This window comes from Tachyglossus aculeatus, chromosome 4, assembly GCF_015852505.1.
Source record: "Tachyglossus aculeatus isolate mTacAcu1 chromosome 4, mTacAcu1.pri, whole genome shotgun sequence".
NCBI classification, from domain to species: domain Eukaryota; kingdom Metazoa; phylum Chordata; class Mammalia; order Monotremata; family Tachyglossidae; genus Tachyglossus; species Tachyglossus aculeatus.
In genome coordinates this window covers 102,083,892-102,110,665 of record NC_052069.1, presented here as the reverse complement: position 1 = coordinate 102,110,665, position 26,774 = coordinate 102,083,892, and the positions used below count along the sequence as shown (strand labels likewise).

Sequence of the window (26,774 nt, the reverse complement as noted above, 5' to 3'; positions counted from 1 at the left end):
ATGGGACAACACCTGCATCCAACCTGATCAGGTTGTATCTATCCCAGTCCTTAATATAGTGCCTGGTACAATGTAAGTGCTTAACAAGTACCATAAAAAAATCAGGTTTAGAAATCCATCTAGGGCTAAAAGAACTTGGACTGAGGCAAGTAGGCTTCTTTGTTGTACGTGGGTTCCTTCAGCATTCTAATGCTCCCATTCCCCAGATACCTCATTGGTGTGCCCTGGGCCAGGGGAAAAAGAGAAACTAAAGGGCCTGCTGGGGATAGATCTGCTCTCAAATCCTCTTCCTCCTCCTCCTTTCTCTCTCCCACTACTCCTCTTGCTCCTCCTCCTTCCCCCAGCCTGCTTTCTGATATCCTGTGCTCTTCCCCCTTCCATCCCTCTGCAGGTGTTTGGCGACGTGGACCAGGTCAGGATGACATCCGAAGGCTCTGACTGCCGCTGCAAGTGCATCCTGCGGCCCCTGAGCAAGGACGCCTGCAGCCGCGTCCGCAACGGCAGCATGAGGGTGGAGGACTTCTACACAGTGGAGACCGTGAGCTCGGGACCGGACTGCCGTTGCTCCTGCACCGCGCCCCCTTCCTCTCTCAACCCTTGTGAGAATGAGTGGAAGATGGAGAAGCTCAAGAAGCAAGCTCCGGAGCTCTTCAAGGTTCCCGGGCCTGGGGCGGGGCAGGGGTGGCGGGCAGGGACACCCGTCGCGGGATGCGAGACCCCACTGGTCCCAGAGGAATAGAGGGAGGGTTAAAGGAGAGACGTTCTGCCCTTAAATCTCACTCTTCCCCAGACTGGTGCTGCTCACTCTACCTCTCTGCATCACCTGGCAAGTGGGCCTTTTGGAGGGGCCTGCGAGGCCTCAGCAGATCCTCAGTCCCAGAGGCCCAGAAACTCTGCCCTTCCACCTTCCCCACAACACAGGCTGACGCTCGTTTGTCGCCTGCCCTCCTTCGTGTCTGACGGCTTGGGGCCTCTCGCTGTAGGAAGCCCCACCTCTCCTGTGCCACTGAACAAGTGGGCAGGCTGGGGCATGCAGGAACGCCGGACACTTGAGTGGGCGGCCTCTCCCGCCTTCCCCTGTATGCCCCTGTGGCATCCTGATCACTGGGTGGAGTGGGAAAGGGGACATGCAGCCCCATGGTGTGTGAGATTTGGTGGGCGCGGGGGGAAGGATGGATCCAGGTAGAGCCTCATTCCTGAACCCCAAAGACTCACCCCAGGATATGGACAAGTTCCTAAGATCTTGGAGGGTCTTGGAGGGTAAGGGATGGGGTTCTGAATAGCTCCGTTCTGCATTCCTAGAAAAAAAGCCTTTATTCTTGGTCCAGAAAGCCTCAGGGGGATCCGGGTGGCTTTGTCTGGTCATGGTAACGAGGCGAGTACAGGGGGCATCGACCTCCTCCGAAGACAACATGATCAAAGGTCTGAGGGAGGCTTTGCCCGTCGGGGCCGACACTGTACCACATTTCAGAAGCGGCAGGGAATGTAGCAAATGTCACGAATTAATGAGTGGAAAATGCGGGTGGTGTCTCCCCAGCCCCATCATTGCCCCCATTGTTAGCTAGGGATGGGGCTGGTGGGGCGGGGGGGAGAGGGAAGGAAGAAGGAAGGACCAGGGGATCGGATCAGAGCAGATGACTAAGTGACTGAGGAATCCAGGGGCCCCAGTGAGGGAGAGAGGGAGGGGGAGAAAAGGGGAGAGAAAGGGGGATGAGGAGCGGAGAGAGAGAAAAGAGGAAAGGAAAGGGTAGCGGGTGGGCTCTTTCTGCAGACCTGGGTTTTGATGTCTTGTGATAAGGACCATCTGTGCCTCGGGCTCAGGGTGCCTCCCTCCTGGATGGGCCTGTCTCTCTCTGCATCTTCCCATGGTTGCGCAGGGTCAGGTGAGGAGGCTGGGCATCAAAGCTCAGCCCCCACGCCCAGCTCTGACCCCCACAAACAGTGGGAATGTCTGGCTTCCCAAACTCTGGGCCTGAATATAGTAATAATAAGGATGGTATTTGTATAGCGCTTACTATGTGCAAAGCACTGTTCTAAGCACTGGGGGGATACACGATGATCAGGTTGTCCCACGTGGGGCTCACAGTCTTCATCCCCATTTTACAGATGAGGAAACTGAGGCACAGAAAAGTTAAGTGACTTCTCCAAAGTCACACAGCTGACAAGTGGTGGAGCCGGGATTAAAACCCTTGACCTCTGACACCCAAGCCCGGGCTCTTTCCACTGAGCCACGATGCTTCTCTAATATACATATATATATATATATATATATATATATATATATATATATATATATATATATATATCTAGGCATTTATTAAGCGCTTACTATGTGCAAAGCACTGTTCTAAGCACTGAGCACTGTTCTAAGCACTGGCACTGTCCTAAGCACTGAATGAATGAGGAACCACCCCAGCCCACCATCCTGACATCATCCAATGCCTGACAAAAAGGCATCCCCTGGCCTCTTTTCACTGGGCATGTAAGGTCCCACCAGATCCCGTAAGATCCTATCCAGGCTCCGCCTTGTTTCTGAGGAAAAGCACCCAGGACAGGGAATCTCAATTTGAGTTCCGGGATACAGAAATTCCTGCCTCTTTCCATGGCCCCGGTGTGGCGGAGCCAAGGACTTTGAGGGTCAGAATGGGGGAGTAGGGGATCCCCTCAGATGAGCCAGCCCTAACTGTGTCAGAGGCTGCCATCCTTCCCTTGTCCCAGCTCCATCTCAGTGGCCGTGGACAGCCAGGGGTGGTGGGGGGGCTTGGGACTAACCCCTGGCCATTTTGCCGCATAGCTTCAGTCCATGGTGGACCTGCTAGAGGGCACGCTCTACAGCATGGATCTAATGAAGGTGCACGCCTACATCAACAAGGTGGCTTCCCAGATGAACAGCCTTGAAGAGGTATGTGAAGGAGAAACAGCTCCATGGGGAAAGCGGTGGGGGGGCCCATTCATTCATTCATTCATTCATTCAATCAACCGTATTTATTGAGCACTTACTGTGTGCAGACCACTGTACTAAGCGCTTGGGAAGTACAAGTTGGCAACATATAGAGACGGTCCCTACCCAACAACGGGCTCACAGTCTAGAAGATCAAAGATGATGATGATTATGGGATTTGTTACGCATTTACTTCGTGTCAAGCACTGTTCTAAGCCCTGGGTCCCTGTACTACACAAGACTCACAGTCTAAGTAGGAGGGAGAACAGGTATGGAATCCCCATTTTGCAGCTGAAGAAACTGAAGTACAGAGAAGTTAAGTGACTTGCCCAGGGCTGTCCAGCAGGCAAGTAAGTGGTGGAACCCAGGTTCTCTGACTCCCAGCAATCAGTCAATCAATCAATCGTATTTATTGAGCGCTTACTGTGTGCAGAGCACTGTACTAAGCGCTTGGGAAGTACAAGTTGGCAACATATAGAGACAGTCCCTACCCAACAGTGGGCTTACAGTCTAAAAGACTGTGCTCTTTACACTAGGCCACACTACTTCAAGTACGATTGGGCTGGAACAGACAGAGGACTAGAGAAGGAGGGGCTGAGGGGCAGGGGCAGAAGTGTCACGGGGCCACGGGATCTTAGCAGGGCAGAGGAGGCTGCGTCTTCATGACGGTAGTCCTTGCACCCGGAAGGATGGTGGGTCGGCCTTACCGAAAAAAGTAGCATGGCTTAAGGGAAAGAGCATGTGACTGGCAGTCGGACGATCCGGGTTCTAATCCCAGCTGTGTCACTAATAATGATAATAATTATGGTATTTGTTAAGTGCTTACTATGTGCCAAGCACTGTTCTAAGCCCTGGGGTAGGATCAAGGTAATCAGGTTGTCCCACGGGGGGCTCACAGTCTTAATCCTCATTTTACAGATGAGTTAACTGAGGCACAGAGAAGTTAAGTGGCTTGCCCAAGGTCACACAGCAGACAAGTGATGGATCCGGGATTAGAACCCATGTCCTCTGACTCCCAAGCCCGTGTTCTTGCCACTAAGCCACACAGTTTCTCTGGGCTGCTTCTCTAGCCTGCTGGGTGACCTTGAGTAAATCCCTGGGCCTTAGTTTTCTGTCTGTAATATGGGGGTAAAATACCTGCTCTTCCTATAAGGTAATAATAGTAGTGGTATTTATTGGGCACCCACTGAATGCAATGTAGTGCATTAAATGCTCAGGAAAGTATAACAGAAAGAAGTAACAAATTCCGTGTCCACGAGGAGCATACACTCTAAAATTGTGCTCTCCATGTGGGACTGTATTTAATCTGGTTACCTTGGGCCTGCTCCAAAGTTTAGTACAATACTTGGAACATAATAAGTGCTTAATAAATAATAATTATGGTATTTGTTAAGTCCTTACTATGTGCCAAGCCCGGTTCTAAACTCATAGTCTTAATCCCCATCTTTCAGATGAGGTAACTGAGGAACAGAGAAGTTAAGTGGTTTGCCCGAGGTCACACAGCAGACAAGTGGCAGAGCCGGGATTAGAACCCACATCCTCCGACTCCCAAATCCGTGCTCTTTCCACATTGCTTCAGTCAATAAATAGGGGTTGGTGTGGCTGCAAAAGTGAATGGACTTTCAGGGTTAGAACTCAGAGCAGGCACTTATTAGCTGAAGGAACTCCTCACACTCCTACTTTCTTTTTGGGACTTCTAGTCCCTGGAATGGGAGAACAGGAAAAAGAGGTGAGGGAAAAGGAGAAGGAAACAGCCTGGCCTAGTGGAAAGTGCATGAGCCTGGGAATCAGAGGACTTGGGTTCTAATCCCAGCTGTGCCACTTGCCTGCTGTGTGATTTCAACTTCTCTGTGACTCAGTTACTTCATCTGTAAAATGGGAATTAAATCTTCCTCCCTCCAATTGAAAATGTGAGTCCCGTGTGGGATGGGGACTTTGTCCAATCTGATTATACTGTATCAACTCCAGTGCCTAGCACTGTACATAGAAAACAAATTGAAGCACTTTAAGTACCATTAAAAAGAAAAAGAAAGGGAAGGAGCCAGGGAGTGGAGTCCCTGGAAATCGCTTACCATTACTGAGTCTAGTAAAAATAAGATTATCCAAACTCAGTGGATCCCTGGGCTAAATCAGACCATCCAAAATTCAGATCATTAAGAAGTATTGGGTTGGGATTTCTGGGGCCGACGCTGCCCGGTTGTGCTGGTTTATTCACGTTAAATGATTTAAATGAGATGTGGGGCTAGGGGAGGGGGATGGGGGCACTAAAAGGGGGCCATTATTGGTGGGCAAGGGCACCTAGTGGGAAGTCAGATGGAGAGAAGACACCCGATCCTAGTCTCTCCACCCCAGATGCCCTGCAAGTGGCAACCACGTGCCCCCACTCGCACGCTGGGAACCGCCAGACCACACATCTGTGGGCGTTGAGGTTTAGCTTGGGGCTGAGGCCAGGAATTGTTCCCCTTCCCGTTCCCATGGCGCTTGTGAGCCCACCCCCATCAGGGACCAGACCCGCACAACCAACTCCGTTGTGCCCTGACCCGGCACCCATGAAAGTTGAATTTTTCTAGTTGCTCCCCATTGTTAGCTGGACCTTCTGTGCCCCATTCATTTGCCTCCTGTTTTTGTCCTTGTCCTCCCGAGTGGGTAAACATTGGATTTATTCTGCTCTCCCCTCCCTATTTTCTCAGGAGGGAGGGAACCAATGAGACCGTTTTGCTTACTTCCCATTGCTCTACCAGGGCCCCCTCCCTCCCTTAGGAGATGACTGTGTTTGAGTCTGGGATGGAAGGAAAGCTTGGTGGGAAGGTTGTGGGGTGGGTTAGGGGAGAGGAAAGGAAAAGGTAAGGTGGAGAGGTGATTCTGCTGTGGGGGGGGTGGCGGGGGGAGAGAGAGAGAGAGAGGGTATGTGTGTGTGAGAGGTGTATTTTAATCCTGGAAAAGTTCTGGGATGGGCCTATTAACTCCTCCAAGTGCTGGGACAACCCCTGTGTCCCTGTTTCCTAACGCCCTGCCTGGAAAGCCCTTGGATGACCTTGGAGGGAAGAAATGAGGTGTTGTTATTGTTGTCTCAGAGAAGGAATGTGCAGGGAGGGTAAACTGGGTTTTCTGCAGCTGGTTAAGGAGGCTGAACTGTGTTGCTCCAGAGGGAGAAATTCCAGGGGTCTGAACAATGCATATAGTCCCAGTTCCCTCTTTGCTATGGCCCTCTGCATATCTTTTTCATCCAGAAGAGTGGTATTGCCATAATGTCGCTTAAGGGGACGTACCTCACGGTAAGAGTCAGCAAAAATGAGTCTGGCTGGCCAGGGGGCCTGGAATGTAGGGGACATTCTGGTTTCCAAAACCACCTCCACAGTAGTGTCTCACATGGTCCTTATCTTTGCTGTCACTTCTGCCCTGGGATTTATTATTCTATTAGTTTTATTAATGATGTGTATATATCTATAATTCTGTGTATTTATATTGATGCTAATAATAATAACAATGGCATTTGTTAAGCGCTTACTATATGCAAAGCACTGTTCTGATGCCTATCTAGTTGTTTTGGTTTGTTGTCTCTCTCCCCACTTCTAGACTGTGAACCCATTGTTGGGTACTGACTGTCTCTTTTTGTTGCCAAATTGTACTTTCCAAGTGCCTAGTACAGTGCTCTGCACACAGTAAGCGCTCAACAAATATGATTGAATGAATGAATGAATGAATGCAGGGCAAGAGAAGCAGCAATAATTCCTACCCATTGTGTAGAAAAAGAAAACAGGGCTCAGAATGGGAAAGTGATTTTCTCAAGGTTCCACTGTAGGGCAAGCCTAGTGGATTAAGGTTGGCTGGTCCTGGTCCGACAGCCAGACTGATTCAGGAAGTTTACGGATTTTATTTGGGAAATTCGAGATCACATGCCAGGACTCCAGGTCACCCTGAAATTCATACCAGACAGAAGTTCAGTGTTTCAGTTCAGGTGGTTTTTCTAATATTTAATTAAACAACTCTAAACACATGAGGCGGGAAAAGTCAGTTGGTCATTCGATCATATTTACTGAATGCTTACTGTGTGCAAAGCACTATACTAAGCTTTGGGAGAGTACAATATAACAATAAACAGACACATTCCCTGCCCATAATGAGTTTACAGTCTAGGGATGAGTTTACAGTCTAGAGAAGATATCCAGGTCATCTACACCACTGCTCCAGCCTCCAAGTAAAGTTGCAACTCACCCAGCCCTGACACAATGCAGAGTCCCCCTTGTAAAAATTACTGTGAAAGAAGGTTCTGTAAGAAAGAGGTTCCTTATCTCTAACATTGGGTCTTCCTACTGCAAACTGGAAAAACTCTCTTTTTGGAGATTTTGATGGGGTCAGGGAGACAGATTTTTTTTATGGGATTCGTTAAGCACTTATTTTGTGCCAGGAACTGTACTAAGCACAGGAGTAGATACAAGATAATCAGGTTGGACACAGCCCATGTCCCACTTGGGGCTCACAGTCTTAATCCCCACTGTACAGATGAGACCTCCCAGTACTCTGCAAATATTAAGCGCTCAATAAATATGATTGATTGATTGATTGATGAAGCAACTGATACACAGAGACGTTATGTGACTTGCCCAAGGTCGCACAGCAGACACTGTGAGCCCGTTGTTGGGTAGGGACCGCCTCTATATGTTGCCAACTTGTACTTCCCAAGCGCTTAGCGCTCAATAAATACAATTGAATGAGTGAATGTAGCTGGAGCGGGATTAAAACCCAGGTCCTCAGTCTTGTGGAAACTAGGCCAAGCTGCTTCTCGATCTGTGTGGGTGAAGGGAAAGGGCATACTGTTGGGCTGAGGGCAGGTGACTGAGGCAGAAGAATTCACTAAGACCTTTCCTCACCTACCCTTTCTTGCCCCACCTTTCCCCCCTCCATTCCCACAGGCCATTAAGACAAACCTCAGTCGGGAGAACGACTTCATGAAGGAAAGCGTCATGCAGCTGACCAACCAGATGAAACACTACGAGAACTACTCTGACATTATGGTCAGCATCAAGAAGGAAATCTCCAGCCTGGGCTATCAGCTGCTGCAGAAGGATGCCGCCGCCGCCGCCGCCGCCGCCCCTTCGGGCAAAGCCCAGGTGACTTTCCCGCCCAGATCCTGAAATGAGCGGCTTCCTTGCGGGGTCTGGTGGAGCGGGGGTCCCTGTTGGCATATTGAATTTCCCCGGCCTGGGAAAAAGGTTCGTGCCATGAGAGACCTGGAAAATGGCCCAAGTTCCTTGGAGGAATGTGGGCTGTTGGTGTGAATCGTAGTGATGGGCATTAATCATGTCACAGTAATATAAGGGCTATAAGGGAGAAGAGAGATTGCTTTCTCCTCCCCTCAGCTTAGAGGACCAAAGGGGTTTCAGATGGAAAGGACAGAAACACATTAATGAAAGGAATAATAACTCCCTGTTCACCAATATAAGGGTCCACTGTACTTTGGGGGCTGATTTCTAAGCTCACACCAAAGATGTGGAGTGTTTCTAAAGTGAATATTGCAGCTTTCAACACCAGGTCTAGAGGAAGAAATTATTTGCAGGCATAATGTTTGCCATAGCACTAGTCCTCTCCTACCGGTCCTAATAGACCCCCATTCCGCTTATCCTAGACTAGATCGGAAAGGCCAAAAGGGGCATAGGTCTTTCTACCATTCAGTCTGATCCCATCCATGTGGAGATCACTGTGAGTACAGCCCTGAAGATATAGTCCCTGCCCTTGAGGGACTGACAATCTTCCAATGGATAGACAGGATGGACACAGACTTCCCGCGCCTGGGGTCCCTGACACTCAGGGGGATACTTTTTCCTGGGTGTTGGAGGGAGGAGAAACTACTGTCCCACAATCAAGGAGCTGAAAATCTGATGGGACAGTTGAGACTGACCCAGATATAAACAGACATTTCAGTAAGTGATAGTGACAGAATTCCTTTCATCCCCCAAAAGAAACATCACTTCAGTCTCTGTCATCCGCTCTGCACTTGGGTGTGCATTCTGATATTCACCCCACCCACAGCCCACATGTATATAGACTTATACTCTGCCATTTCCCCTATCTGTAATGAAGTTCTATGTCTATCTCCTCTTTAGACTGTAAGCTCCTTGTGGGCAGGGATCATGTCTACTAACTCTGTTGTATTCTACTCTCCCAGGCATTCATTTATTCATTCAATCATATTTATTGAGAGCTTACTGTGTGCAGAGCACTGTACTAAGGACTTAATAAGAGTGCTCTGCACACAGTAAGCGCTCAATAGATATGATTGACTGATCGACTGATTGATTGACTGGTGTACCCCAGTGCCAGGAGAAGCGGGAAGGAGGACAGAGCTCAGACCTTCCCCAACCCTCCACCTGCAAAGGGATCTCCCTTGCCCCCACAGACACCTGAACCCTCATAACTTTCCTTCCTAGAACACAGCTGAAAGTAAAGGCAAGGAAACAAACAAGTACCCCAGTGTCCGAAAGAGTTTTGGGGACAAGGCGACTCCTAAGGTGTCCAAGGAGAAGCTGTTGAAGGCAGAGAAACTGAAGAAGGAGACCGGGAAGGGGAGACCCCTCCAGCCCACCTCCAAGCCTCGGCCCTCCCTCCATCAGCAGGCGGTGATTCGGGGCATCACCTACTACAAATCCGGAAAGCAAGAAGAGGCTGAGAATGGGGCTGGTGGCCGTGGTGAGTCCCCAGAGCCCGCAAAGAGACGTTTCCAGCCATTTCCTTCGTGCATTACCCCCATCCCAAGGACCATCCAGCCGGTACCTGAATGGCAGTGTAAAGGGGTTGGAGCTTTGTTAGGTTACGTTTCATTTGACTGGGAGGGAATGTTTGGGATGTCTGGGGAATTCATTTAGGAAGCTCTGGAAATACATCTGGGAAGTTCGTATAGACAGTTGGGAAGTGAGGATAGAGCGGAGGAGAAGTTTTTTAAGATGTTTCCCCCAGTTGACCTGGGGGTGAATTTTTTTTATGATATTTAATAATAATAATGGCATTTATTAAGCACTTACTATGTGCAAAGCACTGTTCTAAGCGCTGGGGAGGTTACAAGGTGATCAGGTTGTCCCACAGGGGGCTCACAGTTTTAATCCCCATTGTACAGATGAGGTAACTGAGGCCCAGAGAATAATAATAATAATAATAATAATAATAATGGCATTTATTAAGTGCTTACTATGTGCAAAGCACTGTTCTCAGCACTGGGGAGATTACAAGGTGATCAGGTTGTCCCTCGTGGGGCTCACAGTCTTAATTCTCATTTTACAGATGAGGTAACTGAGGCACAGAAAAGTTAAGTGACTTGCCCAAAGTCACACAGCTGACAGTTGGCGGAGCCGGGATTGGAACCCATGACCTCTGACTCCCAAGCCCGGGCTCTTTCCACTGAGCCACGCTGCTTCTTGTGCCTGGCACTGTACTAAGCTAATCAGGTTGGACGCAGTCCATGTCCCACATGGAACTCAGAAGTCTTAAATCCCCATTTTACAGATGAGGGAACTGAAGCACAGAGAAGTGAAGTGACTTGCCCAAGGCCGCACAGCAGACAAGTGGAGGAGCTGGGATTAAAACCCAGGTCCTTCTGAGTCCCCAACCCGTGCTCTAGCCACTAAGCCACGCTGCTTCTCATTAGGAGGCCTTCCCAGACTGAGCCCCCTCCTTCCTCTCCCCGTCCTCCCCCTCCCCATCCCCCGGCCTTACCTCCTTCCCCTCCCCACAGCACCTGTATATATGTATATATGTTTGGACGTATTTATCACTCTATTTTATTTGTACATATTTATTCTATTTATTTTATTTTGTTAATTTGTTTTGTTCTGTTGTCTGTCTCCCCCTTCTACACTGTGAGCCCGCTGTTGGGTAGGGACTGTCTCTATATGTCGCCAAGTTGTACTTCCCAAGCGCTTAGTACAGTGCTCTGCACACAGTAAGCGCTCAACAAATACGATTGATTGAATGAATGAATGAATTGCCATAAATTGCCCTAAGCAGAGCAGGGTGGTTCATCTGAGAGTTTAGACCTAGAGACAGAGCTGTTCTCTGCATTGGTCCAGCTAAAGGGGCCGAAGGACAGAGCAGAGAACAGCTGTAGGAATCTGGCCTGACCGGAGAACCCTCCGGGAAGATGTGGAGAGAGAGGCAAAAGTGGGGGACTATGGGGTGAGTGCGAAATGGCTTGAGGAAGGAGAGAAATGAGGGAAAGGAAATCACAGTCTGAGAGGAGAAAGAGGGCGAGAGAGTGTGCCCAAAGAAGCAGGAGCTAGAGAGTCAGACACAAATGGCTTTATCCCTCAGAGCTGAGGAGAAGGCCCCAGGTTGTTGGTAGGGGAGGGGGATCTCTTCAGAGGCATCACAAAGCTTGATGCCAAAGGGTTTAGGGACCACCTTGGAGAGTTTGGAATGGAATCCGTGGGGCTCGGGACTGGTAGCCCCCAGAGACCCTGGCCTGGGGGAATTTCCCTCACCTGTGCCCTCCATTCAGATCTCTCCATCTTGGAGCCTTCCAACAGCCTCCATAGCCCTTTGGCTTTCATGAGGACCTCCACCTCCCTCTTCAGGTTCCAAACTCATCCCATCCCGGATCGCCCCCATTCCCCACGTGGGGAAACTGAGGCCTGCAGGGGTGGAAGGGCTTTCTGTGACTTCAATAAGAGGGTTCCAGGGGTGCAGGCTGGAATAAGACTTAAATATATCAAGGAAAACCACCGTCAGAGAATGTAGGGCTTCAGCTCTTGCTGAAGCAGAGAAGCAGCGTGGCTCAGTGGATAGAGCACGGGCTTTGGAGTCAGAGGTCATGGGTTCGAATCCCGACTCTGCCACATGTCTGCTGTGTGATCTTGGGCAAGTCACTTAACTTCTCTGGGCCTCAGTTACCTCATCTGTAAAATGGGGATTAAGACTGTGAGCCCTGCGTGGGACAACCTGATCACCCTGTATCCTCCCCAGCGCTTAAAACAGTGCTCTGCACATAGTAAGCACTTAACAAATGCCAATTATTATTATTATTATATCTCCTTGCCTCATCCTCAATCCCCCAACTTCTTCTTGTCCTACAGGTGGACCCTTGGAAGGAACCTGGTTCAATACCTAGGGATAGCTCCCCTCAACGGCTAGCTGCAGCTCTAGCCAAGGGGCCAGAGAGGGGCATCACCCAGAGTCAGAGCAATTGGAGGGTTCAGGAGAGGTGGTGGAGGGCACTGGGAATCAGAAAGGGGTTGTAAGATCTTGACTCCTATTCCCAGAAAACACCCTCCGAGATGGGTCCCGGGCAGAGCGGCAGGAAAACCTACTGGAGGCAAGGAAAGCCGAACCAAACTCTGCAGAGCACCGTGAAGAGAGGACCGAGAGCAGAGCGGGCCCCGGGCCTGAGACTACTGCTGACCCCATCGTCCAACCTTCCAGTACCGGCACGGCGGCCACTTCCACTTCTGCCTCTTCCCCTCCACCCACCACCACCGCCCTGTCCATCAGACACAACTCTGAAGTCTCTGTGCATCCAGAAGCTCCAAACCAAGGTACCCATCAGTGGAAGAGATGTTAAGAGGTAGCATGGTCTTGGGAAAAGGAGGTGTAGTGGGGAATCAAGAGACCTGGTGAGAGGGCCGTCTAGCCCTGGCTCTGCCACTGACTTGACAAGTTACTTTAGCTGGGCCCCATGTTCCCCTCTGCCAAATGGGGAAGGTAATATCTCCTACTCATTCCTTGCCTTCCAGGGATGTGGAGATGATGGGTGGAAAAGTTCTCTGTCGTATCATTCATGATTATGAGTTTTATTATTATTATTATTAACAATAACAATAATGATGGCATTTATTAAGCACTTACTATGTGCAAAGCACTGTTCTAAGCGCTGGGGAGGTTGCAAGGTGATCAGGTTGTCCCACGGGGGGCTCACAGTCTTAATCCTCATTTTCCAGATGAGGTAACTGAGGCACAGAGAAGTGAAGTGACTTGCCCAAAGTCACACAGCTGACAAGTGGCGGAGCCGGGATTTGAACCCATGACCTCTGACTCCAAAGCCTGTGCTCTTTCCACCGAGCCACGCTGCTTCTCCAATTATTACTGTTGTTGTCGATGATAGTAATAATATGAATTATAACCTTTTGTGGTTCTTTTCCGTTCTGAAACCTATGTCAGGTCGAATTTAATTCATGTAAATCGAAGGAAGAATTAGGAATTCCCAAAATACAAACTGTAAAAAAACCAGTGAGAAGGTACTGAACCTCCAGCCACAGCGAGGAGGGAGAGGAGGGTCTACATCCAAGGAATCTGGGTCACTGGAATTTGGTAACTGAGCAGACGCACCCTTCTCCCCGCAGTTAGAGAGATGGTGTGTGAGGGCACCATCCGGTCTGTGGATGCCCCCATGAAGCAGCACAGCTACGGGCGGAACGAGGGAGCGTGGATGAAGGACCCCACGGCCAGGGACGACAAGATCTATGTCACAAACTACTATTATGGAAACAATCTGGTGGAGTTCCGGAACCTGGACAACTTCAAGCAAGGTACGAGCCTAGTGAGCCTAGTGGGGAAATTCTAGGGTGGGGTGAAGTGGGGCACACCCGGGGCAAAGGAGGTATTGGCCACAAAGACAGAAAAAACAAAACCCGAGCTCCAAGTGGGCTGGGGACTGTCTAATCTGCTTATATTTTATCTAGCCCAGGGCTTAATACAGTTCTTGGCTATCATTCAATCACATTTATTGAGTGCTTACTGTGTGCAGAGCACACTACTAAGCATTTGAGTGAGTACGGTATAACAGATTTGATAGACACCTCGTAAATACTTCTTAATACTATTATCATCATCATCCTCCTCCTCCTTTGGGTATCCGACATGGATGCCCAGGGAACACCAAGAGCCACACTTCTAGAAACATGCATCACTGTGCTGTAGATAATAATTAAGGTATATGTTAAGTGCTTACTAATCAGTCAGCCAGTCAGTTGTATTTATTGTGCACTTACAGTGTGCACAGCACTGTACTAAGCACTTGGGAGAGTACACTATAAAAATATAACAGACACATTCCCTGCCCACACGAGCTTACAGTCTAGAAGGGGAGACAGATAGTAATATAAATAAATACAATTACGGATATGTTTAAGTGCTGTGGGGCTGGGAGAGGGGATGAATAAAAGGCTTGGGAGAAAAGGAAAGGAGGCTTAGTCAGAGAAGGCCTTTTGGAGGAGATGTGCCTTCAGTAAGGCTTTGAAGGCGGGGAGAGTAATTGTCAGATTTGTGGAGGGAGGGCATTCCAGGTCAGAGGCAAGGTGTAGGTGAGCGATAGAGATAGATGAGATCGAGATATAGTGAGAAGGTTAGCATGAGAGAAGCGCAGTGTGTTTTGTTCTCTGTCTCCCCCTTCTAGACTGTGAGCCCACTGTTGGGTAGGGACCGTCTCTATATGTTGCCAACTTGTACTTCCCAAGCGCTTAGTACAGTGCTCTGCACACCGTAAGCGCTCAATAAATACGATTGAATGAATGAATGAATAGTGAGGTGAGATAGGAAGGGGCAAGGTGATCGAGTGCTGCTTTAAAGCCAATAGTGAAGAGTTCCTGTTTGATGTGGAGGTGGATGAGCAACCACTGGAAGTACTTTTGGAATGGGGAAACATGGCCTGAATGTTTCTGTAGAAAAATGATCCGGGCAGGAGAGTGAAGCATGGACTAGAGTGGGGAGAGACAGGAGGCTGGGAGGTCAGTAGGAGGCTGACAGTCAAGATGGGATAAGTAAGTGGATTAACAAGGTAGCAGTTTGGAAGGAGAGGAAAGGAGTAGAAAATAGGTTACTAGGTCCAACACAGTCCCTGTGCACATGGGGCTTGCAGTCTAAGTAGGGGGCAGAACAGGTATTAAATCTCCATTTTACAGATGAGGAAACTGAGGCACAGAGAAATTAAGTGACTTGCCCAAGCCACACAGCAGGCAAGGGGAAGAGGCAGGAACAGAACCCAGGTACTCCCAGGCCTGTGATATTTCCACTAGGACACAGTGCTTTCCTCCTGCTGCTGTAGATCTATAGCAAAGCTCTTGATTCAAAATCGATAGGTGCACACTATTTTTGCATGCAGTAATATAGTTCGTTTGTAGTTGAAATGTGCAGATACCACCCCTGTTGTGTAGGGGCGGGCTGGCTTAGCCCAGAAAAATGGTCGGGTGGACTCCGTCTTCGTGCCCTCTCTCCATGCAACACTGCTTGGCGGTTGGACTTTCTGCAGAGTCAAGCCCTGTTGCTGGCCAGTGTGTAGCCACTGGGGAAAAGTGGGCCACACTGCATGGTACTAGCACCACAGAGTCGGAAATCCAGGCTCGTCTTTAAAGAATCAGCCGTCTCCTTCTCCAAATGCCAGGAATTCACCAGATGAGGTTTTCCTGCCAGGAGCTTTGCCCCTGGGGCCCAGCGGGAGTGTCAAGACTTCCAAAATGCAGTTGCTTTTTTAACCAGGAGAGAAAAATAAAACCTGCTCTCATTTCCAAATTTGGAAAGATGAGCTGGATAAATAGAAGGAACATGCCCTATAGGAGCTGGGGGAGGGCAGAGAGCTGCAGGTGGTGGGGGGAAGCCCCAGTGTGCTCCTTAATGCAATCCGTGTGTGTAAACAAGATAAAAGAGGGGTTGATGCTTTTTCAAAAGCTCAGGAGTGGGGGAAACCTCAGATTGGATCTTTGCCCTGAAATGGGAAGATCTTGGAACCCGAAGGAGCAGCCGGGCATTGTGCCGGAAATATTTAGCTGTTTGCCGCAATGGAAGTGAGAGTCCAGGACTGCACCCGGAAACCTGGAGAAACCCCTCCTGACCTTCAACCTCAGGGCTGCTTAACAGGCCCAAAAATAAACCAACCCTCTTTCCGGGACATTAGTGTTCTTTTGCACTGAATGTCTGTCTGGAGTCTACAGCAAAGCTAACTGCTTGAATCTACTGGAGAAGGAAAATCCAGTCCAAAGAGACCCAGAGACAAGGACTGTGTCTGACCTGATGACCTTGTATCTAACCCAGCGCTTAGAATAGTGGTTGACACATAGTAAGCACTTAGCTAATAATAATAATGCTATTTGTTAAGCACTTATTATGTGCCAGGCACAAATACTGGGCTAGATACAAGCAAATCAAGTTGAACACAGTCCCTATCTCATGTGGGGCTCACAGTCTTGATCCCCACCTTACAGATGAGGTAATTGAGGAACAGAGAAGGTCCTGTGCGAAGAGATAATAATTGTGGTATTTGTGAAGTGCTTACTGTGTGCCAAGGACTGAGAAGCAGCATGGCCCAGTGGATAGAGCACAGTCCTGGGAATCAAAGGGACCTGGGTTCTAATTCCCGCTTTGCCACCTGTCACCCTGGGCCAGTCACTTCACTTCTCTTTTACTTAACTTCATTTGGAAGATGGAAATGAAGACTGTGAGCCCCATGTGGGACGGGGATTGTGTCCAACCTGATTAGCTTGTATCAACCCCAGGGCTCAGAAGAGTGCTTAATACATAGTAAGCACTTAATAAATACCATCTCTCCCAGACACTAAGATAAGTTTTTTGAGGGTAAGTGGGGGAAACAGTCCTATACTTCTCTTCTCTGAGAAGGTTCTCGTGCGCAAGGTCACGTAGCAGAGGCAGGATTAAAGTTCAGGTCCTCCAACTCCCAGGACTGGGTTCTTTCCACTTAAATCACACTCCTCCTCTAGATATTACAGATATTTTTATTCAATTTCAAACTGAAAAATCAGACTGCTAGTCTTCCTTTCTGTGGTGCTTTTCAGCATTCTCAAAGGTTGATAGCAGAGTCCTGGAGCTGAGTAGTTTATTCTGAGGTAGGGAAATCTAGGAAGAAGGGATTATGGAACAAGCAAGGAGGCAGAGATGGAAAATGAGGCCCAGAATAGTGGGACTGATCTGTGCTCACCTTCTATATATAGATAGGAGCTATCATCTTTCTTGTGGCCTTGGCATCTGGTAGCTTATTGGATCAGGCTCTTCTTTGGGCCTGAAGGGTTTCAAATCTCCTCCCCTTTTTCCCTTGGAGAGCTGGGAGTGAGCTGCGGTTTTGCACCGGGTCCCTGAGGGAGAGAGTCTTCGGGTCCAGGAGTGGATGCATTGTAAATAGGCCTGTGGTGCGGCAGCTGGTATTGCTACTCTGTGCCAGGGAAGTTGTGGGATCAAGTTGTGGCAATACCAGAGAGATGAGTTTTCAACTAGGAGGGGCCTAAAGGAAGTACATTTGGAGAAGAAGACTAGCTGCCGACTCTGCCCTGCCCTTGAATTGGGAGGTTTTAGGGGCTCTCTGGCTGGCTTTAATTTCATCAGTAAGGCTGGGGTTGGGGTTGTGAGGGGGCAGGGAGGGGGAAGCAACTACAGATTTTCAGCCATTCTAGCTCATTTCCAGGATATCTTGACTCTTCACCTTTGCCCATTTGGGTCCTGGCTTCTCAGGGCTTCCGTTGAGGGTCGGGTCAATTAACCGGGACCCTTGGTTTTCTTCCCCAGGTCGCTGGAGCAATCTGTACAAGCTCCCGTATAATTGGATCGGGACAGGCCACGTGGTTTTCCGGGGGGCTTTCTACTACAACCGCGCCTTCACCAAGAACATCATCAAGTACGACCTCCGGCAGCGCTTCGTGGCCGCCTGGACCCAGCTGCCGGACGTGGTGTACGAGGACACCACCCCTTGGAAGTGGCGGGGCCACTCGGACATCGACTTCGCCGTGGACGAGAGCGGGCTGTGGGTCATCTACCCCTCCGTAGACTATGATTTCTCGCAGCAGGAGGTGATTGTCCTGAGCCGGCTGGACCCAGCCGACCTCTCCGTCCGGCGGGAGACCACGTGGAAGACCAGGCTGCGGCGGAACTCCTATGGCAACTGCTTCCTCGTCTGCGGGATCCTGTACGCCGTGGACGTGTACAACCGGCGGGAGGGGCAGATCTCCTACGCCTTTGATACCCACACCAATACCGAAGTCAACCCCAAGCTGCCCTTCCTCAACGAGCACGCTTACACCACCCAGATTGACTACAACCCCAAGGAGAAGGTCCTCTACGCCTGGGACAATGGGCACCAGGTCACCTACAATCTCCATTTCGTGGTCTGAGGGCCGAACCCCTCTTTCCACCGACCCCCTTGTCGGGAAGCGTCTTTTTTGTTTTTTTTGTTTGAGTGGTCGCAGGATATGGCCCCCTAAGATGGCCTGCAGCAGTACCCCTAGTCACTCGCCCCAGCCAGGCTGCAGACCCAGGGTGGATCTGGGTGTTGTTTTGAATGTGGAGGGTCAGGATGGCGGAAGAGCCCAATTCCCCAAGGCCTTCACCGAGACCAGTGCCTTTCAGGAAAAGATAGAGAGCCACTGCATCCTTGAAAATAGGAGGACCGAGCGAAGAAATGGCCACTCCTTAAAGGGCCTCCAGTGGAGCACAATCCCTCCCCCTTCCAGTTTCCATGTGTTCCCTCCTTTGGCCCTGATGCTTCTTGCTGCCATTCTAGCAGCTTCCTGCCACTAACACACACCAAAAATCGGTAGAGGTCAGAGCAAGGAGACATGAACCCTTGGCCAATAATCCCCAGCTAGGTCTTTTGTGAGATGCATTGGACAAAAAGGTATCTTTTCCAGAAATCCAGGGCTAACGTACTACATGGAAAATAAATATGTATGATCATATATGTATTACATATACATATATATATATATATTTAATAGTAAGATACAGGCAAGTGAGAGATAAAGTTTCCATTTAGTTGTACCTCAGGTCACTAGGGGCCAATCTCTCTAACCTGCATTGTTTCACAGCCTGAGCAATTAACATTTTCCCCTGCCTATCACCAAAATACTTGTGCTCTGCTGCTTCTTCACCTGCTGGATTAACAATCAATTAATGGTATTTACTGGGCGCTTGCTGCATGCAGAGCACTGTACGAAGCGCTTGAGATAGTACAATCCAACAGTTGCAGACGCAATCCCTGCCCATACAGTGCTTACAGCCAGATGAGTTTAAGCCACTCCTGGGCCAGTATACTACTCGTTTCTCTCTGTCTCTCTGTCCTCTGTCTCTGTCTCTCTCTCTCTCAACTCAGGGAGGTGCCTGGTCCAGCACCCATTCCAAACCTCTAGGGTCACCCGCAGAAATCACACTCCAAAACACAAAAACATAAAAACCAGTTCCAAGGTCCTCTCCCTTTTTCTACATATATCTTTTTTTTTTTTTTACTGTATTCATAAATGTCATCATCTGTTTCTGCTGCCCAGGGGCCAAGAATTTTTCAGGCGAATCAGTACAAAAAAATGTCCAGGCTGGCCAGTTGAGTGTGAAGGCCTGATTTCGAAGACTGATTGGACCTGAGTTTTCTACTCAGACTATCACTACCACTGTAAGTCCAGCATCTTGTGATTCCCAGGATCAGATCTAGTCATTCCTGGGGCCAGACCTGGTCAACTTCCCAGTTTTCCTGCCCCAGCCCCTGGCGTCTTCTTCTACTTGGGGGAAGGGAGGGCACAAGCGAAGGAGTAAGACAGTCCAGCTTTACAGACACACTAAAAGAGCAACTGAGTCTCATCGTATGCCCCTGTCCTAGGCAGAATTCTTTCTTCATCAGGTGTCCCCAAGTGATTTCCCCCAGAAAACCCCAATCCAGGTTCTGCTTTTCACTTCCTCACTGGAGGTCTTTAATCAGTGCAGCTTTTTCACACTGGAGTGTTTTGAGGGATGGGGCTGTGGCAGGAATCCTGCCACTTTCCCTCCCTGTGCTCCTCAAAAGAGTTCTCCTATGGGTGGGAACAGAGTCTCTGTCAGCCAGTGTGGGGCTTGACTATGCCCAAACTCTACCCACTTGGCAAACCTCTGCTCCTCTCCCAGGAGAAAGCCTATCTATCCTTCCCGGCCCTCTCTCCAGTCTCCCCAGCCCCACCCGAAGTCAAATGCAGACCACCTTGCTTTCCTCCCCACCCAAGAATCGTAAAACTTGGAGGTTTCAGATTTCAGAATCTTGGATCCTACCGCCATCCACATTTCCTGCCGGACCTGGCTCATCTTCCTTGGGAGTGAAGTCTCAGAGTAGCCAGGGAGGAATTCTGCCTCATTCAGCACCCAAGGGCTCCTCTAAGTAGCTGGGAGAATGGGGCAAAAAATGGGGCTATGACCCATGGGCCTCTCCAGTACAGGGGAAAGCTTTTCGTTGGGCCCCTCGGTGGGCAAGGGGAACAATTGGCCCATCCCAAACAGTCCCCCACGAATGCCACTTGCACACCAGTGGGGCCAATCAATTGTCTCATTCTTTAATTTCTGCCCTGAGACCATCCCCCAAATCCCTCATAGGTTAGCATGCCTACATTTCATGTGTTTGCTCCCCTGGGTTCCCTGTTTTCTTGCATTGCAGAGTCCCAGAGCACTTCAGGGAGAAGCTTCTTTGTGGCACGTACCCTGACCTACATCACTAAGGGCATTTAAACAGACCAACAACACACTCAGGGAAACTTTTAGTCCATCGAATCATCTGCCGAAAGCACTATTAAAACTTTCAAATGCTCCCTCTTGCCAATTGCTTGGACATTGGAATATACATTTAAGGAGCTGCTTTTTCCTTTGTAACCACCTCCCACCCTTGTTCTTCTGGATTCAATCAGAAATACCCGCTCCAGCCCTAGTGACAGAATATATCCCAGCCATAATGATGGCTGCTATCCCAGACTTGACAGCCCCCTCCTAGCAGACGTGTCCCACTCCACAACACTACCTTACTACCAGCACCCGGTAGCCCTGGGAAAGGCAATGCAGGAGAAAAAAAATAGTGACGCAGGATGAAGTGTGTCAGGGGAAGCATCATCATCATCGTCATCAGATTTAGTGAGGCTCAACTGTATCCGGAGCACTGTTTCAAGCACTTGGGAACGCACAATAGAAGTAAAGACACAGCCCCAAACTTGGAGAGCAGGAAGGGTTTGAGCATTGGACTAGCTTGGGTGCGGTTGGGAAAATCTGTGTGGGAATGCCGACCCTGTGGGCACTGCCCACTGCATGGTATATGCCGGGGAGAACCCAACCCGCTTCTCCCCTAGACTTGCTGCATGATTCCTTTTCAGGAAGAACACAGCTTCACACTGCTCTTTCAGCTACAAGGAAAGTCGGCTAGGAATGTCAGAAACTCCTGGGACCACTAAAGGGCATGTATTCTCGTATTCCTGATTCTTAAAACCTTTGCTTGTGGGCCCTGACCTAGTTTGGGCACACTTTGCAGCCAAGGGGTGGGAGAGAGCCAGTGCCGTAGTTTTAAGTTGAGTTGCTGGAGTGCCAGGATGGAAAGCAACTGTCCAACAATCTGGGGCATTTGGATAACTGATCAAAACCCCGGAAGATTGGGGCTGAACACTAGCTTGGCATTTATAACCACAGGGGAACAGCCCAAATGGCCACCTCAGGATCATTCTGAGGGTCCAGGTGGGTCCATGGAGTAATAGGCACCTAGGTTCTTTTTTCCTCCTTTTAATTCTGTAATCCAGGGTTCCCAGAATCTGAACCTTAGTGGTCTGACCTCTGGAGCTGGTACATCTGCCCTGATTGCTGCTTCGGATACCTGCCAGTTAAGTTATATCGGAGACTAACTTTGCCTTAAAAAGGAAGGGTTTCAAGGGAAATCGGTATATTTTGTTGAAAAACTTTCTAGCAATTGTTTGTGGATGTAATGCGGTTGGAGGGTGGGGAAAGAGGGTTGTATATAATCAGCCTTTGAAATAAAGGGGAAAATATATCTAAAAATCAAGAAGTGGAGTCAGTTAATTTCAAAATTCATTATTTCCAAAATGGAGACAGAGGACCTGGGTTCTAATCACAGCTCCATCATTAGCTTGCTGTGTAACCTTGGCAAGTCACTTAACTTCTCTGTACCTCTGTTTCCTCATCTGCAAAATGGGGATATAATGCCTGTTCCCCCTCTTATTTAGACTGTGAGCCCCATGTAGGACCTGATGATCTTGTATCTACCCCAGCACTTCATACAGTGCCTAGCATCTGATAAGCACTTAACAAATACCATTATTACTATTATTATTATTTATGGTATTATCGTTAATATTATTAAGAATGAGCAAATTACCAAAACCCACATGGGTCTGTCTACAGGACCCACAGTAAAGTGTCACTGTTTGGTTAATTTCTAAATCAAAAAAATAAAACTGTGTCTTGTGATATCACGGCACAACCACAACCTCGCTGCTTAGAGAAGCAGCGTGGCTCAGTGGAAAGAGCACGGGCTTTGGAGTCAGAGGTCATGGGTTCAAATCCCGGCTCTGCTACTTGTCAGCTGTGTGACTTTGGGCAAGTCACTTAACTTCTCTGTGCCTCAGTTACCTCATCTGTAAAATGGGGATTAAGACTGTGAGCCTCCCGTGGGACAACCTGATCACCTAGTAACCACCCCAGTGCTTAGAACAGTACTTTGCACATAGTAAGTGCTTAATAAATGTCATTATTATTATATGTGGAGTATTTAGTGCCCCCTTTTTTAGTTCATAAATATGAGCCCCTTTGGAATAAACAAAAGGAGTAAATGGGATACTTTCCAAGATAGAGTTTCTTTCTCTCTCTCTCTCACACACACACACCCTCCACTGACCTTCCCTACCTCCCACCAAACTGGGGGGACTGTAGAGGTCATAGCCCCACCCTCCTTCCCAGCACAGTCAGGAGGGGTGCAGCATCTTAGTAAACATCCCTTTGGTCCATTGCTACTGTCACTTGAGAGAGAAGGCATTGAGCTCCACGCCAGGAGCCCCGGAGATCCCTGGAATCCATATGAGGTCATTTCTGGAGCCCAGCTGATGCAGCAGCAACTGGGCGGTGCCTAACCCAACATACAGGATTTCAGATGCTCTCTCTGGGGGGACTGACCTCAGTAAGCTGACTTCATTTTCCAAGGGGCTGTGGGTTGAACTTGGCATTGAGACTTGATGACAACAAAATCTGAGGTTGGGGGGCCTTCGATTCCTCCTCCAGCCTATCCGCCTCCACCCGACCCTCCCAATCCATTGCCACAGTGAGAGAGGATACCCTGAGGATGGCCTCTAAATGAGCATTGTCCCTCACAAGAGGACCTCAAGGACTTAAGTAGCTCATACCACACCTCTACATAGGACTACAGTGGGCCCATATCCTCACCAAAACCCAGGAACACAGAATCCTCTTTCCCTTATTATTCCAGATCAATGTCCTGCCATTATTCATCAGAAGGAATCATCCCAAGCCTTCCAGGACTCCAAACAGCTCTCCATCCCCACCCAACTCATAGGTCCAGATGGGAGATCTTCTCATGTTTCTGGCATCACCAAATTCAGTCACTGCCTCTCTCCCCCCAAAATAAGAAATCATTCAAAAGCCCCAAGCACTGGAAAATGTAAGGGGGGCTTTGTTTTGGATGGAGGCCTGCTGATCTAATTGACCTTCCCTGCTTACCTCCACGGATGGCATTAATGGGAAGTGCTGCTAAAGGACAAGCAGGAAGAGCTTGGAAGTCTGGAAGTCAGCAGGGCTGGATTCCTAAGGTAAGCAAGAGAGGCAGCATCTTTGGGGCACACCATCCTGGGAACAGCAGGGGCCTGGTGGCAGGACCACCTTACAATTCTGGAGATTTGATTCGTGTGGGTTTTCTACTCAGAACTTTTGAAACCTGGCAGTTTTGAAATCCCCATTAGTGATGAACCGCGGAGAGGTGGCAAGCCCAGGGGAACATGTTTGGAATAAGTTTAGGTAAGTGAAAAATAAGCTAGGGCAGGCTCAGTCAGACTTCTGAAAAATGTTCCATAAGACATCATTATGGTATACACTGTGTGCCTGGCTTAATGCTCTCGGCATCACATACTATCCCAGGCCATTCTAGGAAAGGGATGGCAATTTTATTGTGATGCTGTGGCCTTCGGGATCCCTCAGAACTCCTGAGGGAGCTTTCTTGTTCTTCCTTTCTGCTGCCCACGTGAAGAGGCTCTGCTTAGAGCTTACAAGTCTGGCCACTTGTCAGCTGTGTGACTTTGGGCAAGTCACTTAACTTCTCTCTGCCTGTTACCTCATCTATAAAATGGGGATTAAGTCTGTGAACCCCACGTGGGACAACTTGATTACCTTGTATCTACCCCAGTGCTTACAGCAGTGCTTTGCACATAGTCAATGCTTAATAAATGCCATTATTATTATTATTATCTTGATTTTCTTAATTCTACCCCCTAGAATGCCAGGGAAGGGGACAAATAGGGAAGGTCTTGGAATAGGCTGCCTTCTAAGAAGTGGCACGGGACACTGTATCTTATAAGTGTGGTATTTTTTAAGCCTTACTATAGGCCGAGCATTGTAGCTAAGCACTGGGGAAAGTACAATGCAATCAGCTCCGACACAATCTCGGTCCCATATGGAACTCACAATTTAATGGAGAGAGAGAACGGGTATTTAATCCAATTTACAGATTAGGAAACTGAGGGCCAAATAAATCAAATGACTTGCCCAAGATCACACACAGGTAAGTGACGGAGCTGGGATTAGAATGCAGATGTCCTTTCTCTCAGTCCTGAGCTCTTTTCACTAAGCCATCTCAGTGTCTGGGGTGTGGGGATTAAAAAAGAAGGATAAGAGCACAGCTAGGCTGTTGCTAGGAAAAGGGCAAACCTATTTGAGCAGAGGCATGCAATTCCAGACCCTTTTCATCTCTAAGGGCCTGCAGTTGATAGCTACAGGGGGATATAGGATCTGTGAGAATGCAGAAAGTTTAAGGTGGGAGTTTATCTGGATGGTGTATGGGGAACCAGTGGGTAATCATTCAGTTCAGCCTGCAAAACAGCCTGGGGCCAGTTCTTGCTGCCCTTCACTTTCTGCGCCACCCCATCCTCACACTCTTCCCCACAAAGCTGGAGACAGGCCTCCACTCGGGCCCCAGACCCCTGGGGTATGGGGAAATCATCTCAGAGGCTGCACAGCCAAGGAAAACACAAACCGCTGAGGCCAAAAAATGCGGCCGCAGCAAGGAACGCCGGGGTCTGGGGGTTCTGCAGCCCCTTATAAAGAGAGGGTGAGGCCTGGGTTTGAGAAGTCCCAGCTAACAAGGTCACAGAAAAATATCCCCACAGTTCCTGAGCAGAAAGAGGAGGGTTTGTGAGAGAGGATCCGAGGCTCTTGACTTTAGATGGTCGGCGTCTCCATTATACAGATTCTGGCCCATGTAAGAGGGGCACAGCTGGGGAAGAACCAGCAGGAAATAGGAGAAGCAGGAAGCCCCGAGGAGAAGCTGATTTGGCTAAGGGAGAGCACCACAGGGCTCATGGTCTGGCTAGAACTGAAGAAAATAAAAAAAATCCCCAAGCCTGGTAGAATAAGGTCCCATAGCTTGACGGTCCTAAGGGGTTAGGAGAGGGCAGAAGGGAAAGAGGGAGAAGGGGGATTTGTACTGAGGACTGGCAGCAACTTGAATAAAACATTTTGTTAGACAACGTACCTAGTAGGGTTTCACCTTCATTTACTATCACGTAACATCAAGAGACAGAGTTGAGCCAAGTTCATTTAGATAGCTAAGGAAGTGTCTCTGGATGAGGCTGGATCTTGAGGAAACTACTTCAACTACCTCAAGCAGGCACATTTTCCACATCTTATGGAAGACATATCAGAGCTGGGAAAGATACAAGGAAGGGCAACCAAGATGATTAGCGGAATGGGGCAGCTTCTGTGTAAGAACAGACTGGAAAAGATCAACAGGCTTTACCCTGGAAAGATTAAATCCGAGAGACGACCCCATAATGAAGTTGACAAAATCATGAAGGGTGTGTCAAGGCCAAAATATAAGTGTTGTTCATTAAATCCCACATTAACATGATTGGTGGCACTTATTGAAGCATGACGGTGACAGGTTCAAAACAAACAAAAGGAAACATTTTTTCACAGAGCGGGTGGTTACCATATGGTATTCGTTGCCGCATGAAGTTGTGTAAGCTTAAAATACCAGTAGGTTCAAAAGGAGTTCAATAAAATACATGGATGAGGCATCCATAAAGGATTTTAGGGGAAATTAAGTAGAAAAGTGAGGGATGTTGAGGGTCCATTAGTCTAATCCAGTAATTGCACTCTCCTTATGGTTTGATGGTTTGATTTAACTTGGCCGAATCCTCCACCTACTCTTACTCTTACTAACCCCAGAATGGAGGATTCTAACTAGTACCAATGAAAAAGGTATGCAGAAAACATGCAGACTACTGCAGGGTCTTAGTGACATTGGGGCACCTGTGATCTGTTAATTATAAAAGAGTTATCAATCAATCGTATTTATTGAGTGCTTACTGTGTGCAGAGCACTTACTAAGCGCTTGGGAAGTACAAGTTGGCAACATATAGAGATGGTACCTACCCAACAATGGGCTCAGAGTCTAGAGTTATTGAGGGAAAGGAAATGTCTTTGGCATAGGCTAGGGAAAGTGGTTAAGAACTTTCATCAGAATGCTGGGAATATTCTTTCACTCTCTCTTTCTCTTGTATGCATATGCATGTGCGCTCTCTCTCTCTCTCAGACCAGAAAGAAAAGAAAATGCTAAAGTAATGCTCAGAGTGTTGCTTAGAACTGGCACAGACAAGTCGTCCCCCAGTGCACATGAAGACAGCTTGGAGAGGAAGGACAGAAAACACCAAGCTGTGTTTGTGAAACGCTCTCAGATGCCGTTATGAATGAAAAGAATATTGTCATCACTTCTTTGAACAAAAACTTCAAAAGTCTCAAGAGCCAGAAATCCAGTCCTAAGATAAACACCCAGGGGACTGGCTGGGCCTGTACCCCTTGACAGAGGTGGGGTCATGCAGAGAACACGTGGAGAGAGCCAAGGATC

The 26,774-nt window shown here is 48.7% G+C and overlaps 1 protein-coding gene across 1 annotated transcript in view; it reads left to right on the top strand.

Annotated features, from left to right (window-relative positions):
* OLFML2A (olfactomedin like 2A) overlaps positions 1-21,689 on the top strand; it is a 34,536-nt gene extending 12,847 nt beyond the window's left edge. Inside the window, exons 2-8 of the mRNA XM_038745174.1 lie at positions 392-655; positions 2,795-2,902; positions 7,855-8,052; positions 9,370-9,628; positions 12,190-12,462; positions 13,267-13,452; positions 17,432-21,689. Of these exons, the coding sequence (XP_038601102.1) occupies positions 392-655; positions 2,795-2,902; positions 7,855-8,052; positions 9,370-9,628; positions 12,190-12,462; positions 13,267-13,452; positions 17,432-18,033 (1,890 nt within the window). The 3' untranslated portion in view covers positions 18,034-21,689. The remainder of the gene's footprint in view (positions 1-391; positions 656-2,794; positions 2,903-7,854; positions 8,053-9,369; positions 9,629-12,189; positions 12,463-13,266; positions 13,453-17,431) is intronic.
* The last annotated feature ends 5,085 nt before the right edge of the window (positions 21,690-26,774 follow it).